Source organism: Ochotona curzoniae, unplaced genomic scaffold (assembly GCF_017591425.1).
Source record: "Ochotona curzoniae isolate NIBS_2020 unplaced genomic scaffold, NIBS_Ocur_1.0 contig_832, whole genome shotgun sequence".
NCBI lineage: Eukaryota > Metazoa > Chordata > Mammalia > Lagomorpha > Ochotonidae > Ochotona > Ochotona curzoniae.
The window spans coordinates 3,650,655-3,663,595 of NW_024466580.1; the positions used below are offsets into that span (position 1 = coordinate 3,650,655).

The 12,941-nt window shown below is 48.0% G+C and overlaps 1 protein-coding gene across 2 annotated transcripts in view; it reads left to right on the forward strand.

The window, feature by feature from the left end:
• Positions 1-6,824, forward strand: part of SNX19 (sorting nexin 19) — a 37,357-nt gene extending 30,533 nt beyond the window's left edge. For both annotated transcript variants that reach the window (XM_040992657.1, XM_040992658.1), the window contains 3 exons: positions 2,946-3,130; positions 4,261-4,348; positions 5,320-6,824. In XM_040992657.1, the coding sequence (XP_040848591.1) occupies positions 2,946-3,130; positions 4,261-4,348; positions 5,320-5,452 (406 nt within the window). In that variant the 3' untranslated portion in view covers positions 5,453-6,824. The remainder of the gene's footprint in view (positions 1-2,945; positions 3,131-4,260; positions 4,349-5,319) is intronic.
• Positions 6,825-12,941: the final 6,117 nt, after the last annotated feature.

A 12,941-nucleotide genomic window follows, 5' to 3' on the forward strand; every position in this document is an offset into this window, starting at 1 on the left:
TGGCCTTTGTGCTTTTCCTTCCAGATTGGAGAGTTCATTCTTCGTGATGAGGTACTATTTCTCAGCAATTCTGTGAACCTGATTTATTGTGCTACGACTTCAGTAGAGGTTGCCTGGAATGTGAGACACCAGGCTGGGCTTCAGCATCCAGGAGGAAGCTGCTGTGTCCTGAGTGCAGTGCGGCAGGGAATGCCTGGACCAAAGGAGAAGCCTAGCTAGCGAGCAGGTGTTTAAATCCCAAGTGGTTAAAATCCCCTGTGCTGCAAGCCTGCAGCCTGCACACTGCACCTGCAGGGTGTGGGAACGAGCAAGGGATGTGGACGCCGTGCAGGTCCTAGGAAGTAGGCACTGCTTCCTGAGCGTTCATCCCACCTTGTAAACCTCAGGTTGGTCTCCTTTCTGCCCGTTTGGATAGGCTGACAGCTAGGGCCTCCTTTGGACTAGCTTGGTGCCTCAGGTCTCAGTAGCTGACAACGTCTTTGTTCTGTCAGCAGTTCATACTTTACCTGGAAGTTTCAGCCTTTCATGTCAGGTGGGTTTGCTTATTAGCTCCCATAGATCTGTTTTATTCGTTGACTTGTCCTCAACCTAAGGTATTTAGTTTCAGCTTTCATATTTTCATTCTTCCCAACATGCTTGTTTAGAGTTTAGTAAGATGTCACAGATTTGTATGAATTTGTAAATTTGTATTTGACCACATGCTAAAATTCATTTTGCACCCAACATGTATGTAAGCCACCATTGAATCAAAGAGGACAGGCCATCCTTACCATAATGCAGCATGAGGTCCTACCCCTGCTGGATGGATTAGTGTTATTTCAAAACAGGAGAACTTGTGTCTGCTAAGACATACCTGGGCAGAAGCAGAGGTAGCCACATTTGCTGTTGAATAGCACACTTACTTGAGGAAGGATTCTGTTGCTGCTAAGATGGCTTTAAAGAGTTTGAATACTGGGCATTGAGTCGAGTGTAGAAATAAGGGCATGGCGGCTTCTCACCTGCAGGTAGGAGTGAGCGTCTGAGTTACAGCTAATTCTCCCCGAACATGCCTTATGCCGGGATCCTCCAGAGTCCTTGGAGAACTTAAAGATTCGATTTGCAAGACTTTGCCTCTGTCCCTCACATCACGTAGATGAGATGCTGGCACCAACATTCACCTCACCCAAAGGTGCAGGAGATCGGGTCACTTGATCCCTTGCAGAGGACCTGATGAGGTCATTGCAGCACCTGCCCCTGGTGACACACTTCTATAAACAGGAGGAGGAATTCTGCCGCTGGATTCCTCTCAGCATGCAGCTTAGGCTCGCTGAATGAAAAGCCCTGTGAACAGGAGTTGCAGCCCTAATAATAGCCAGCTCAATCGGATGGCTATTTGGGGACAGCAAGGCTTTGTGCCGCTCTTGATCTCCAGCGCTGCCTGTCATTCTTGCCCTGCTGTTACCTTTCAGGCTTCCTATTCTTAGAATCATTTTTGAGCCCTGGGCTTGGGGGATACAGCCCCCAGGACCGGAATGCCCAGCTTGAGTGGAATGCAGACTGTCTGGCAGAGTGGAGGTTAAATAAAGTTTGCCTTGGCAGGCCCTCTGTTCTTGGATAGGCGACAAGCAACTTGGATACAGGAGTGATGGCGTGAACCACCGTGTGGTGCGGTACAAACAGGATCTTCTGGGCAGGAGTAGCTGTGGCCTTAGCATCTGTCTGTGGCTCCTGCATCCGTACCAGTGCAGAACAAGGGCCCTTGACAATCTTGCTCCCGCTGACCATTTAACTCTGAGAAGATGCAAGGACAGATAAAGAATAATGTGAGACTCCTGGGTCTTCTGGATGTATCTACCCCCTCTGTGATACTTTTTTTTTTAAAGTAAGATGGAATAGGAAATTTTCATTTTAATAAGGGCATGAACAATTGCCAGTCAGTCCACAACTATTTCTTGGGCACTGTGGGAAATTTCATAAAGTACGAGACACAGAACTTGTTCAGACTCTGTAACTTGTTGGAAGAAATGAAGAAAGAGCTGTAATCACAAGAGAAGTAATAACCCATATTCCAAAGTCAAATATGATGTGACTTCCAAATGTGTACTGTAGAACTAAGAGCCAGAGGAGCTGCAGGGAGGCACTTCCAGCTGGGACAAGCAGCAAAGGTCTGTTGGAGGAGATGGGATTGAAGCAGAGTTTGCTGGAAGGGCAGAATTGAGTTACTAGAGATAACCATGAGCAAAGAGCAGGTGGAAGACATCCTCAGGACCAGACAGGGGAACCCAAAAAAACAAAGAAATACAGCAGAGGTGGCGAGGGAAATTTGTGTTTAATAATAATAATAATAAACCTTAACTACCAGAGCTGTATGTTCACAGCACTAAGAGAGTTATGTTGCTGGATCAGAGCAGGAAAGGGTGTAGGTACAACTTCTAGTGTTGGGTTCTAGAAAACCTCTAGTGAATGCGTGGTCGCTGTCAGTGAGTAATGCTGTGATGAGTGTCGCTCATTGTCAGATGATAGGATCCCGGTGGTTGAGTTGGCTTCATTTCACCTGGGATCTGGTGCTGATCACTCACCTGATTCCTGCTGGCATAGGTTTGTCAAGTGTCAGTAGTCACCTGTGTGACGTGAACAATAGGAATGTACTTCTGACAGTTCTGAAGGTTGGCAAGTCCAAGATCTACATGCCAGCAGACTTGATGTCTCATGAGGGTCTGCTTGCATTATAGAGCTAGTCTTCTTGTTCTCCACAGCAGAAAGGGGAGGGCTCTATCTTGCACGTCATTCATGAAGGCTCTGCCACCAGGACCTCCAGTTACCTCCAGGGCACCTCCCCATCACCTGCCCGTCCTGTCACTTTGAGGGTTAGAATTTCAACATAGGGAGCTGGGTTATGGGGAACATGAAGCTTACAGTCCGTTGCCTTCAGAGTTACCTGAGCTTTCTTGTCTCTCCTGCCACAGGTGGTTGGAGGTACAGGTGACGAATCTAACCTGCCCTCAGCACTGGGTGCAGTACCTCCGACTGCTTCAGGAATCCATCTGGCCAGGCGGAGTTCTGCCCAAATCTTCCAGGCCTGTGAGGACCCAGGAACAGAAAGTGGCTGCCGAGAGCCAGGCTTTGCAGACCCTGATGGAAATCCTGCCAGGTAATCAACTGCACTGACGGGACTGACTGTGCTAATAGTACTGCCGCCCCTCCTCCTTTGCCACTATTGCGCCACATTCTTTCCCATCAATGAAAGATAATGCTTCTTGGTGAACTCTAGAGTCCAAACCTGCTAGCTCACCATTTTTCTGGCAAATAGGAAAATGATAAGGACTGCAGTTGCTTTTGTAAGAATTTATTGATATATTCAAATGGCAGAGTGACAGTGAAGGGAGAGGAGGACAGAGAGAGAGAGAGAGAATCCACCTTTCTTTCACTGATTACACCCCAGATGTCAGCAGCAGCCAGGGCAGGGCCAGGCCAAAGCCAGGAACCAAGAACCTCATCCAGGTCTCCCATGTGGGTAACCAGCCACCTGACTCTGCCTGCACAGGTGCATTATCAGGGAGCTGATTGGAAGCAGAGCAGCCGGGACCAACTTATCCTCCAGTGTGGGATGGCAGCTTAACTTCCGGGCTCGTGCCATGCCGGGGCCTGACTCCTTGAGCCCTCACTCAAACGATGCCGAGAACATGCGAGGGATTGATGTAGCCACACCACAGCACAGGTTAGGGGAAAGTCTGGCAAACACTTGGGCAGACCTATGGAAACAGGGCTTGATTATCCCTGCCCTGTGAAGACTTCAGGCTTTGTACCAACTCAGCTAGTTCTGGTATGAGGAAATAAAGCAGCGTGTCCTATGGAAGCTCAGCCGTAATAAATTGCGGCATTTGGCTCAGGCAAGTCTCCTGCAGTGAGGAAAACAGCTTGGAAAGGAGAACCTTTGTTTTTTCACCGCGTTACTGAAGTGGGAGAGAGCAGTTTGCTGCCCACTGTGGTGACCAGGGAGCAGTAGTGAGCTGGACTCTGGATTAACTGTCCTTCCTCCACCCTGCCTGCCTGCTTGCCTGCGTATTAGTGGCAAGTTACAAAGTTACATCTTGAAGCCCATTTTCACCTAGACACCTAACTTAAGAAACCTTTTTCTTTGATTTTCCGTGTTTTTTTTTTAATTTCATTTGTGTACTTTGAAGGTTTGTATAATGCTGGCAGAGATCCTGAAGAAACAGCATCCTTAGATGCAAAGACCTCAGTGGTAACACAAACATGTCATCCTTTTTTCGCCATCAGAGTTTGTGGTAGAAGCCCTCGGGGTGAGCAAATGCCGGCTGAGTTGGCGTCTGGTTTTGGAGTCACTGCAGCAACCCCTGATCAACAGGTAGGCCGGGACCCCTGTTCCCAGTGTCAGCATCGCCAGAGGCATCTCTGTTGTAAGAGGTATCCAGGGAGTGCGTGAACACCCTGATTTATCTCAGTTGCTCTGGGCCTCTGACTGCAGAGTCTGACATGCAGGGCCGCCGCACACACCGAGAGAAAACCTGCTGCTATTGGACCAGCTGTGTTGGCATTTGGAAGAACTCAGCATAAAAGCCCACGTGAGCTGCTAAAAATGCCATTAGCCCCCAGGCTTTTCCGATATCTGCCAGCCCCTAGGGACATGGGGAGCATGGCACGGTCTATGTAGAACAGGCACATAATGACTTTCAGCAATGGCCTGTTGCTCCATAGCAAAGTGTGGTTGATGTTAATATCATGAGTGGGTTTTGCTTAGTGTGGTAGATCAGGTAGTAAGATTTTAATTTGATAAAAGGATCAGAGCTGCCGGATGAAGTAAATACTAAAGAATTAGTAAATCCCATCCCCTGACTGCAGTGCTTTTGGGAACATGTATTGGTAACTCCAACTCTGTCCCAGAGGCTCTGTCCTTATTTTACTGTGCCCCTCAAGGGTCCTGGCCTTGCCTTTTTGCCTGGAGGATAGCCTGTAACTGTGATGAGTAACAATGTACTCAGGAGTTCCCTAGTAATCAGGGGTCACAGGGATTTTCTCCCACAGTTCTTAGGAGCAGTGCTGACTGCTAATGTGGTAGCTTAACAGTGGAATGATAAATGGAATTTTATAAATTGTAAGTACTACTGCTAGGTTGGTTTTTTGTTTTGTTTTGTTTTGAGATCATAGCCCCTGTTAGTTCAACAAGCATTTGTTTTGTGGCAGAGTTTTCATCAAGCTGTTGAAGTTCAGACTTATCAGTAGGGAATGAATGGAGAAGAGACGTTAAATGTGATGAACAAGTTCTTGCATGTGTTGCAGCCTGACCCCTCACTGTGTTCCCTTGTGCATTTGTTTCAGGCATTTGATTTACTGCCTTGGGGATATCATCATGGAATTCTTGGACCTCAGTACCTCTATTGAGGAGTCGGCCACAGCCACCTCTGCCTCGCATAGCCCAGGCAGTCCCAAGAAGATGGGTGTCCCTGTGTAGTCAGAGATCAGTCACAGATTCTTTGAAGACCAAGGAAGGAGTTACTCAGTCACCAGAGATCAGTCAGGAAACTCCAGAACTGGTTGTTACTCAGAGGGCCAAGGGTAGGATCCCACTGGCTTAATTCTCTTTATGCCATTTGTAGTGGGGATGTACACACCAATTGCATGCATATCCATTTCTGTGACTTGGTGGTGGTACACGGCTTGTTACTGGTGTGTAGACCTTGCTTCCTTTGGAAAAGGAACCTCTGAAGTAGAGGAATGAGCCCCTTTGCCCTCCTTTCTAATATCATTTATCAAAAAGCTGGCCCTGGGCACATGTGAGCCGGATCGTCCAATACACAAGTTCTGGATAGAACAGGGAAAAAAAAAAAAAACTATAGCCAGATTTCCGTGGAAGAGAAAACAATCCAAGTTCTCTGTTCCCACCTGGAAACTGCAGATTCATTCGGGCCACACTCTTAGAAACCAGAACCCTGGACCCTGTCTGAATTTCCAGCAGTCCTGGCAGACAAAGGAAGAAAAAAACTTCTCAACAACTTTTTCACCTTGGCTGTTTTCCAAGACATCGGCCTGGTGGAGGATGTCACGAAGGCTGCTTTTCTGAATATGGCTGCACTTTTCCTGTTCCTTCGAAACAGACTGCCAAACCTTCTGGTAAACCCACCCCACCCTCCACGCCCTTTCCTGCAAGGGAATTGCACCACAGACTTTATTTATTGATTTTCCTCTCAAATCTCTGCTTGAGATTTCACGGTTCCTGATGTGGTCCTGCCTCTATGTTCAACAAAATCACATGGCAAGCCACAACTTCACAAGTTCATTGTTTCCAAAGACAAAGGTAAACACCTGCTCTGGAGCTGACAATGCCAAAGGAGCAGGAAACTCAGAGGAGGAGGGCTTCTCCATGAACAGGTTTCTGGCTGGAAACTTCCTCGGAGCAGACACTAGCAAATCTGCAGGGAAGAGCTTCCACACTTGGTTCTTTCAGGATTGAGTAGATCTTCAGGGACCCTAGCGTGCAGGCGGAGGTCTTCTGTCTAGGTACAGTGTCTCTTAGGAACAGGGAACGATTTGGTGGGATTGCTGGTGGAAAGGGGGCAGGTGCAGGTCACAGGAACAGTGGACATGGGAATGGCTACCAAGAGGCTTCAAGGCTATTGCTGGACCGCTTGACTGATCCCCCAGCCCTATGGCTTCTCACTTGCCTCTCAGCTTCCAGCTCTTACTGAACCCAGACGCTCCCACTTGGGGCAAGGTCTTGAAGTTAGATTGATGAAAATGGGCTAGAGCTTTAAGAACAAGTCCCAGAGTTCTCAGACTCTGAAGTAGGCAACGAGCATACAATTAAAATGGTTTGTAGAAGAAAAGTTGTGAAATCTTTATTCTCCCCTATGGAAGTTTTTGTTTTTTGGTTGTCCAGGGAAGTGGGGATGGGTATTTGTTTTATATTCCATAAATTGTGTTCTGAAGTCATGGGGTGGCTTAGATATGCTACTTTTGCCGAAGGCAAAGAAATGAATGAGGTAATGTCTCACGGTTCCTTCTAGCTTTGAGAGTTGATTGTGATCAACTGTTGGCTGTCTTTATGGTCACAAAGTTCTCAAAGCGTCTCCTGCTTTCCACGTTCGTGGACAGATGTAACTTGGCGCCTCCACGCCCAGTGCGTGCCTGCAGTAGAGTGGAGTCCCTAGAGGGACATATCCAGGCTGTTTCGTTAGCTCCTTCAGCACGGGTCATGGCCTTCTGAGTAGGTGGAGGTGAAGTGGGTAGGCCTGCTTTCTGCTAACCTCCTTCCAAAGCTTCGCCTCAACACAGATACCTGCGTTGCTTTGAATCTGCTAGGATTGTGGCTGAAGTGTATTACCTGACACACTGCAATCTCTGTGACTGTAAATTCTGAGGAGTCTCTTAACACCTCCTGCCCAAGGGACTTCTCGTTTTTCATGTTATAAAAGAGCCCCCACTCCAACTGCCCCCAAAAGAACACTGTACTCAGACCCTCCTTCAACCCGGATATCACCCCGGAAATAATCAAAGCTCATGTGGCTTTGAGAAGGACCTGCCGCGAGAGAACAGCATCCGGGAGACGGCAGTGGGGGTAGGGAAACGGCCCAGCTGAGAAGTGACGTGTGCAATGAAGAATCGGACCTGCACCATCCCACATTCTTTTCTCTTTTTTTCCATTCACTCATGACCAACATGTATTCATTTAAATCAGGATGTTAGTATTTTAAATAAGATCAAAGTCCTTGTCTTTATCCTGATAATTCTCTATCAAAAAGAAGGGCCTACTGTATTCTTTCTGTCACATACAAAATGTGTTCTTTTCCATTTTATATTTTGACTTCTTTTTGACATGTACTGAACCCATTACAGATAACCCATGTTTTTATTTTACTCTTGTAGATTTGTAAGCTTAACCAAACCTAAAAGAAAATATCTTCTGAGATCAAAGTCTAGGAGCATTTTGAAGTTAACACAAGATGCCTGCATTTCCAGCTTAAAAACTTCTAGTTTACCAAGTTTACTGTTTTTATTTATTGTAAAAAAAAAAGCCCATTCTAGACAGTCTGCCATTTCCACAACTTCAGTGTGTGTTGCGACTGGCCGTCGACTGCACAGTGCTGCACAGTGCTGCACAGCTAGGCAGTGGAACCCAGCCTTCCCTCTGGCATACAGTGTCACGTCCATTCGCAGCCATTCCCATGCCATCCGCCCTCCAGTGGCTGGTCATGGTGAATTAGAGAGCCACCATCCTATTCTCTGCTTCCGATGGCTTGCCTGGACCTCACAGCAGTAGGATCCTCTCATATTTATCCTTCTGTGTTTGGCTTATTTCACTTAGCATAATGTCTTCCAAGCTCACCCATGTTGTCACTTGTCAGGATTTCCTCCTTTCTAACAACTACGTAATATTCCATGTGTGTATACACCACACTTGCTTCATCTGTTAGATATTTAGGCTGCTTCCACTCTTTGGTTATTCTGAATAATGCCACGTGAGCGTGGGAGGACAGCTGTCTCTCTGAGACGCTGCTTCCCATTCCTTTAGAGATGGACCCAGGGTAGGACTGGTGGATCACGTGGTAGTCACCGCTGTTGTTTGTGGAATCGCCAGAGCATTTTCCGAAGTCGCCATGCTGGTTCACATTCCCAGCATCGGTATGCGAGGGCTTCCGTCTCTCCGTGTATTCACCAACACTTGTTCTGTTTGGTGTTTTAAATAATGATGACTCTGAGGTGATATTACATCAGTATGCTTTTGATTTGCATGACTCGGGGTGTTTTTGAGTCTCCCCAGGCCCGCCGATTTCCAGTTGCCACTCTTCCTTGGTTCCTAGCACCCAACAACAGCTGTTGGGTCCTGGCTGGAGTGAAAATGGGCCTCTCCCTGATTCCTGACTATACGAGATTGCCTTGTACAGACGTGAAGTGATTAGGAAAGCTGCCCTTCTTCCATGGATTCAGTACATGATCAGGTGGTCCCCAGAACTCCGAGACCTCATCCGAGCCCACGTTCCTGCCGGCGCTCTGCTCTGCCATTCCAGATGGGGTTGCTGTGTTCTCCCCCACCTGACTTCCTGGCAGCTGTATGCCTGAGCACCACCTCTAGGCTTAAGCTTCTTGAAGCATCAGGGCAGCTCTTCCATCCTTGTTCTCTTTTGAAGAATGAGGGAACCATTTCCCATAAGCTGTTGAAGAATTTTTCTTTTACTCAAGCACCAGAGGTGCCTACCCATGGGCTGGCTTACTGATAGGAGAACGCCATCACTGTGACGGGTTGGCAGTAGTATCTCTGAGGTGCCCTCACCCCTCCTCCCATAAAAGACAACTGAAACACACATGTCATTGGGCCAGGCACAGTGGCTGCAGCTGAAGTCCTCGTGGGTCCCATGCCTGGATCCAATATGGGCGCCGGTTTTAGTCTTGGTGGCCCTTCTTCCCATCCAGTTCACTGCTTGTGGCCTGGGAAAGCAGTTGAGGATGGCCCAAAGCCTTGGGATCCTGCACCCATGTGGGAGACCTGGAAGAGGCTCTGGGCCCCTGGCTTAGAATCAGTGCCGCTCTGGCCCTTGGGCTCGCTTAGGGAATAAATCATCGGATGGAAGATCTTCCTCTCTGTGTATCTAACTTTCCAATAAAAATAAAATAAATTTTTAAAAAGCCATGTTATTAAGAGAGCCACAGAAAATGGGTACCAGTAGTCACTGCCTGCTACAGGACCATTCAGCAAACATCCCGTGGTACTATGAAAGCACCTGTTACCTGCTAACCCTTAACCTTTGCTGGCTCTGCTCCAAGCATTTCTCAGGACTTAAACAGCCCACACATCAACCCTTGAACGGAGGTTCACTGTACATCCCCATTGTATAGATGAGGAAGATGAGGCCCAAACGTTGTGACGAACCATGTTCACTTGCAAGTAAATATCAGAACAGAAGCAGGATCCTGTCTGCCCCAGTATTCACCTGCCTTGCGGACTCACAAAGGAAGCACAAGTTCTTTCCATTTAATGAGTCTGTACTTCAGCATAAAAACTGGCTTGTTTTCTGCCGTAAGAAGCCATCAGATGAACGCTTGCAGCGTATCAGCTGTGTGAGCTCTGTGTGAGCTCTCCAGCTCTCACCCCACCAGGGCCTGAAGACAGCCCTGGTCAGTTCATGAGGAAGTGTGGCACTATGCCACTGAAACAAAAGCAGGCAGCTGACCAGAATTGGCCCATATGTTGTCCTTTGTGGACCCCGGGCCTGGTGAGTGAGAATAATGCTTAGGAGACATTGTGCCTGCGATTCACCTGGAATCTTGGAAAACAAAAAAAGGGACTATTTTGACTCAGTGGGTCTTGTGTCAGATCTAGTAGAAGCACGCGTGCGGTGACATGAATATGTCCCTGGCATGATTGCCCAGCTCCCCTGCTGGTAGAGGGAACTGTTGGAGAGGACAGGCTGGCCCTCCTCGGCTTGCCCAGCCCTTGGACTGCTACTGATCCCTACTCTCTTCACGTTGGAGCAAGATGTGTCTTCCCAAGATGAGGAGAGGAAAGAGCCAGCCTTGCTGGGGAGGAAACGGGGTGGGGACTAGGGGACGAAGGAAACCCTGATGGCTGTCTGCAAGGGCCAGCTGGGCAGCTCTGCCTACCCTCCGTTTCCTTCCCATCGGCATGGCAGAGATCACAGGGCAGTAGTCACTCCTGTGGCCTTGGCGGACACGAGAATGAAAGCATCGAAGGGCGAGTTTCGGTTGCAAGTGGCCGCCACTTGGCAGCAAAATGAATGAGGATCCACCCATACAAAGCTGGGTTTCTCGGGAGAGGCAGTAAGGGAGGCAGGGTCCCAGGTATTTCCACTGCCCCTGAAAGCTCAGCTGACATTTCCAGTTACACAAAGATGCTGGTTGGTTTAAAGGGGTGAGAAAATGTCACAGTGTCAAGCAAGAAACAAGTAAAATTATGTTACTCGCTAGCAGGTGCGTGGAGCAGAGAACAGCCAATGTCAGAGGAAGTCCCAGCTCCCGCAGCCACTGTGGCAGATCACTGAGCTGTTCTTCCACTTGCTGAGCCGTCTCCACCCTGCTATGTCTTCCCTGTCTTAGGTCTGAAAGTCCATTTTAAACTGCTTTCTTGGCAGTAGGGACAAGTATGTGACAGGGTACCTTGAATGTCCATTCCCCAGCATGACAAAATCTGATTTTTCCACTTCTCAAGCCCTGCCTGCAGTCACCTCTGTCAAAACCTTCTGCCCCTCCACTGTCCCTGGGGGTTATGAGGCAAGAATGAAAGCAGGAAATAATCATATCAAAATCCGAACTTAGAAAACAGTTCTTAAAATGATGATATCCTTTTCTGGGTAGCCTAGTGGCTAAAGTCCTTGCCTTGCATGCACCAGGATCCCATATGGGTGCAGGTTCTAATCCCAGCATCCCCGCTTCCCATCCAGCTCCCTGCTTGTGGCCTGGGAAAGCAGTTGAGGATGGCCCAAAGCTTTGGGGTCCTGTACCCGTGTGGGAGACCTAGCTCCTGGCCCAACTCCAGCTGTTGCGGCCACTTGGGGAGTGAATCACTCTCTGTCTCTCCTCCTCCCTGTATATATGACTTTCCAATAAAATAACTAAATCTTAAAAAAAAAAATGTATCCTGTTCTAACTGAAAATTACTTGTTAAAGTGCTGAAGAAGGTAAATCGTTGTTCCCATGTAAACGACTCTTCCCCCTTGGGTTCCAGGGCACTGCTGCTCTGTTGTGGCAAGCAGGGGAGAGTCGGCTGTGACTCCTGCCAGGAACTTGGACCAACCAGTGAGAGCAGAGCACATGCTAGATCAACACAACAGTCTGGTCGTCGATGTGGGGACTGTCATGTCTGTAGCAGTTGTGTGTTGTGCAGTGACTTCAAGTGTGCTCAGTGACCTGGAAGCCCAGGTAGCCAGCTATTTTGCCTTTACTCCTTGTTGAAGACTCAACCTGCTCATACGTCTATCAGCAGGACTGACCTGAAGCGTCTGCCTTTCCTCCCTTGCCTCTGGTTGGGCTCCCTGTCCTGGCTGCCCGGGAGCCAAGGATCAGGGAGATAATGGCAGGGCCATTTGCTTCCGGCTTCCTGTGGCCGTGTTGGACCTTCTCTTTCTTCTGTCTTTGAAGGCAAATGTCCTTTGTGGAAGAGTGGAAATACCTTTTCCCTGTGGCTCTGATTCTTCGGACTCACTCTCACTTGGTTGGCAGTGACAAAATGTGACTTGGAAAAGGATTAGGCAAAAGATCAGGGGGAAAAAAATTCCACAGAAATCTGGGGATTTTTCCTCCTACTGCCAAACCATCGTGCTATTTCCAGCTTTCCTTCTGTGGTCCAAGACTATCTTTCCTCCATTCAATTCTGGCTGAGCAGGAAAAACCAGATGGCACCACCGTCTCCATGAAGCACCATCTGATGGCAGCAGTCCAAGCTCTCCCTCTTCCCCTGGGGTCACACTGCCTCCCAGGTCAGCGTGCGTGTGGAAGTTACCATCCTCCGGTGGACTTCTCTGTGTCTTCTCACTTAGGGACAGCTAAAGAAGTTCACCTGCAGATCATGCTTAAGAACTGTAAGAGGTAAAACACGCAGATCCTGTAGAAGGCTTAAGGACGAAAGACAGACAGGGAGGGAGGTGTGGTGTGGCGCAACATCCACCTCTGGGACTTGATGTCATGATTCAGCAGCAAATATCAAATGAACTAAATTTGTTCTTTCATTTCCTGTGACAGAACACACACAGGTTTATTTGGAATAGTACTATTTGAGCTCTAAGTATGTATTTCCGAACCTATAAGGTTTTCAAAGAAAACAGATCCTGATTTCAAAATGACTTTTAAAAGCATCCAACTCTAAAAGTGGCTGATAGTCTACCCAACGTAACCTTCTCATGTCACTGTGATCAGTAAGAAAAAAAAATGTGCGCCCAAGGAAAAGATTCTCAACTCCTGTTCCAGATATAAGTTTGTAAGGAACATAGTTA